This window comes from Hippocampus bargibanti, linkage group LG09 (assembly GCF_051943395.1).
Source record: "Hippocampus bargibanti isolate YZ-2025 linkage group LG09, ASM5194339v1, whole genome shotgun sequence".
In the NCBI taxonomy this organism is placed as follows: Eukaryota; Metazoa; Chordata; class Actinopteri; order Syngnathiformes; family Syngnathidae; genus Hippocampus; species Hippocampus bargibanti.
In genome coordinates this window covers 7,120,158-7,123,984 of record NC_142742.1, presented here as the reverse complement: position 1 = coordinate 7,123,984, position 3,827 = coordinate 7,120,158, and the positions used below count along the sequence as shown (strand labels likewise).

The 3,827-nt window shown below is 40.8% G+C and overlaps 1 protein-coding gene across 1 annotated transcript; it reads left to right on the top strand.

Moving 5' to 3' along the window:
• The first annotated feature begins 1,522 nt into the window (after window positions 1-1,522).
• On the top strand, window positions 1,523-3,686 carry serpina10b (serpin peptidase inhibitor, clade A (alpha-1 antiproteinase, antitrypsin), member 10b). Its single transcript, XM_089005165.1, has 5 exons — window positions 1,523-1,578; window positions 1,675-2,304; window positions 2,393-2,666; window positions 2,737-2,884; window positions 3,348-3,686. The coding sequence occupies exons 1-5, from the start codon at window positions 1,560-1,562 to the stop codon at window positions 3,537-3,539; spliced, it is 1,263 nt and encodes a 420-aa protein (XP_088861291.1). The 5' UTR covers window positions 1,523-1,559; the 3' UTR covers window positions 3,540-3,686.
• The last annotated feature ends 141 nt before the right edge of the window (window positions 3,687-3,827 follow it).

Here is a 3,827-nt window from a genome sequence, read left to right as displayed (position 1 = left end):
CTTCAGTGGAATTTTTGACCTTCAAGGACAACCAACGCCTCCGGACAAGTTGTGTCCATAATTTGTAAAATGGCTTCAAATGTATTTTAATAAGATTCCACCGCATATAGCTATATTTTACGTTTTAAGACTCGCGCTGAACATTCAGGAAGTCTTGTTTTTGAGTTGGTGACGAGTCATTACGTGACCTCAGAAAAGGACCACCTCCTGCCCATAAAAAAAGACGCATTGTAGCGTCTTTCCATCACGTCAATGTATTTTGCTGTACTGATTTTTTTGAAAACTATGTGTTACACCCAAAAGCCGCCAGCAGAGGGAGTCCAAGCTCCATGGAAGGAATTTATCAGCCTGTGGAAACGGGCTGATTCATTCCTCACAGATCGGTGGCCATTTTCTTGCCTCTTTTTGGGTGAGACATTCCCCCCCGCCCGTTTGCCTCAAAATGACACGGAATACATTCTTTAATCGAATGCAAACATGTATGCTTTCCTCTTCAGAACTATTTGAATCATATTCATAACTGGATGTGTAACAAGAAAGCATATTATCCGAATCTGAAGCCATTGTTTTTATTCTCCAGCAATGCAAGACGTCTTGGCGTGACGTCACGAACTGGGGGCGGGACTTCCTGAAAATGCCCAATTCGCAGCTCAATTATTTGCAGATTTTGGACACTTTAAGTCATTTTTATTGGTGTTTTGCATTTGACTAAAAATATCATACTGCGTGTTTTGGGTATTTTAGATGCTATAAAACGTTTTTCTGATGTCAGTTAAAAAACAAAAAAGCGACATCGGTTGCCCTTTAAATGTACTATTCAGTGTCATTTTTATAACATTTTTGGTTAGTGGTGTGACGCAAAAAAATCCAATGTAAAAAATGTGCCCTGGCTCAAAAAAGGTTGAAAAACACTGGTATATAAAGATTGAATTGAGGCAACTTATCCATTCCTGCTTTATTTTATCTGATTTTATTTTGTTTTATATTATTCATCCATCCATTTTCTAGATCGCTTTTTCCTCATCATTTGTCGTGGAAGGGGGGGGGGAGCTGGAGCCAATCCCAGCCATTAGGCGGGGGACATCCCAAACTTGTTGCCGGACAATCGCAGGGCACACAGAAACAAACAACCAGTCACTCTCACACTCACACCTAGGGACAAATTAAGGTGTTCAATCAACCTGCCATGCATGTTTTTGAAACATTGGAGGAAACTGGAGGACCCGGAGAAAACCCATCAGGGGAAATCATACAAACTCCACACAGGGAGGGCGGCCCTGGTCTTGAACTCACGAACTCTGCACTGTGCTAACCATTTGACTACCAGGCCGCCCGATTTCATTTGATTGTTTTTTTTTATGATTTCTAAAATGGTCAAAAATGTCGCTCACCGGGGTAATGCATTTGTTTTAATTTCCCGCTTATATCCACACACCGAATGCGTCAACATATTTGGATGGGAGGGGGCGACTGACAGCAAATAGGCCATGTGCCTGGGTTAATATGTAACAACCCAAAACACACTTGCACTTTGTTTCCCCAAATACGATTTGGACTTAATGTTACTCAAGATGGATGGTAAGCATGAGAGAGAGAGATCTGGAAATGTAGATTTCTGATGTATTATGATTATTATTTGAATTTGCCATTAACACGTTTCTTTTCGTGGTTCAGGTTGTGCTCGCCGACATTCCCAGACACAAATCATGGCGATAAACAAGATAAAGATGGGCTTCGTTTTTGTGCTCATGTTTCTCATTGCTCCTGGGCAACAAGCGCCGCTTCCCTATTCCAGCATTTTGAATCTCTCCTTCAAAAATATGGAATTTGCTATGGACCTTTACCGCAAAATCTCCACTTACCACGACAAGAACATCATTTTCTCCCCTCTGAGCATTTCCACCAGTTTTGCCGCTCTTTCTATGGCCTCTGATGGTTCAACATACGAGGAAATACTGAAAGGACTCAAACTGGAGAACCTGGAGCAAGCAGACAACCCAGATCTTATTCCCAAGTTATTCCAAACGCTCCATGGGAACATCTCCCAGAACGGAACGACAAAACTGGATCAAGGCATGTCCCTCTTTGTCCATCGTAATTTTAGAATCGAGAACAATTTTGAGGAACAGATGAAGTCCTATTTTTTGTCAGACATTAAAAGTGTCAATTTTGAGGACACAAACACAAGCACCAGTCGCATTAATGAGTATATAAAAGACAAGACGAGGGGGAAAGTGAGCAAAATGCTCTCCGGAATTGATCCAACAACCCAGCTTATGATGATCAACACGTTTTACTTCCAAGGTCAGTTGAAATTTTAGCCTTGACGGTTTTTTTAACAGACAATCTCTTTTGCTTTTCCCCAGTGTGTAATTTTGATGTTCTGATGCAGGTGGGTGGAAAATGCCTTTCAACCCCAATTTCACATATGACGCACCTTTCTACGTCGACAACTACAATATTCCACAAGTGCCGATGATGTTTAAAGAAGACAAGTTTGAAACAATGGAAGACACTCGTCTTGGTGCCCGTGTGTTGAAACTGCCCTATCTGGAAGGTGTGGCCATGCTTATTCTGCTGCCTAACAAAGGAGTGGATTATAATACTATCGATGATGAGATCACCGCAAAGAGAATGCTGGGTTGGATTAAAAAACTTCAAAAGACGTAAGGTGTACTTTTTGAAACGCTATTTGATATTCGGTCAGACTGCTTAACGGGGTCATTATGTTCACAGTAAACTGGAGATCAACATCCCCAAATTCAAAATGGAAGAGTCGTACGCTTTGCACGATATTCTCCCGCAGATGGGCTTCACCAATCTGTTCAGTCGTTCTGCCAATTTGACGAAGCTGAGCAAGGATCAAGGCCTGAAGGTTTCAGAGGTCAGTGTACAATTACACCTACGCACATTTCAGTCCATAATGCTCCCTTTTTAACTCATTCACTGCCATTCACAATTTATTCAGGAATTGAAAATATGACGCAGAGCGCCATTCCCGAATTTTCTTTTTTTCTTTTTTTTTTTTCTTGCTTGGCGCTGGGCATGGCCTCTGGCTATGAGTTTATAATTTCCACAAGGGGACAGCATTCCCTTTTTTTTTCATGTTAGCGCTTTGTTCCAGCTTCTGTTGTTGTTAAAGCGCTATATAAACCAATATATATGTATTGCATTGTATTTTGGACAGCCACCCTCATTTCAAGCTCATATTAACTCCAAACATAAAAATTAAGAATTAACATTTTTTTTCTGATGAAAAAAGACTGTTTAAGGTTTCCTAGGCTGCATTTAATGTTTATGTAGTCCTAAAACTGAGTTAAATATCTTCAACTGACTTTTAATTGCAGGTGCTGCATAAAGCCGTCATTGATGTGGATGAAGTGGGGACAACTGCAGCGGCTGCCACAACAATTGGCATTATTCCCTACTCTTTACCGCGGACTTTTATTGTCAACCGTCCGTTTTTCTTTTTCATATACCACGAAGACACAAAATCGCTGTTGTTCATGGGCAGGGTGATTGACCCCACCAAAAACTAGCAGCCTTGACTTGCTGTACTTTGACTTTGGAAATGCGCTAGCACTTGTTTATTCAGGCGTAGCTTTTTAAATGTCAGACTTAGATTGAAATTCTTCTGATGGTAATGTAAAAGATCCATGGTATGTAATAAAACGCTACCAAATGTGCTGCTCTATTTGTGTATTCCAACAGGAAAAACAAGGCGTCCCTTTAACGAAGCAGAGTACGTTAAAATGGTGATCGTTGTTGAGGGACATCTTGTGAAGTAAAAGTGGAATCTGGTTGGTGAAAAAAAGAATCAAACTGCG

What these genes read in the sequence shown, in the direction of transcription:
- serpina10b (XM_089005165.1), top strand. An exon ending in CAACACGTTTTACTTCCAAG is followed by an intron (nt 2,305 to 2,392) that starts GTCAGTTGAAAT and finishes GTTCTGATGCAG; the next exon opens with GTGGGTGGAAAATGCCTTTC. An exon ending in ATTAAAAAACTTCAAAAGAC is followed by an intron (nt 2,667 to 2,736) that starts GTAAGGTGTACT and finishes TTATGTTCACAG; the next exon opens with TAAACTGGAGATCAACATCC.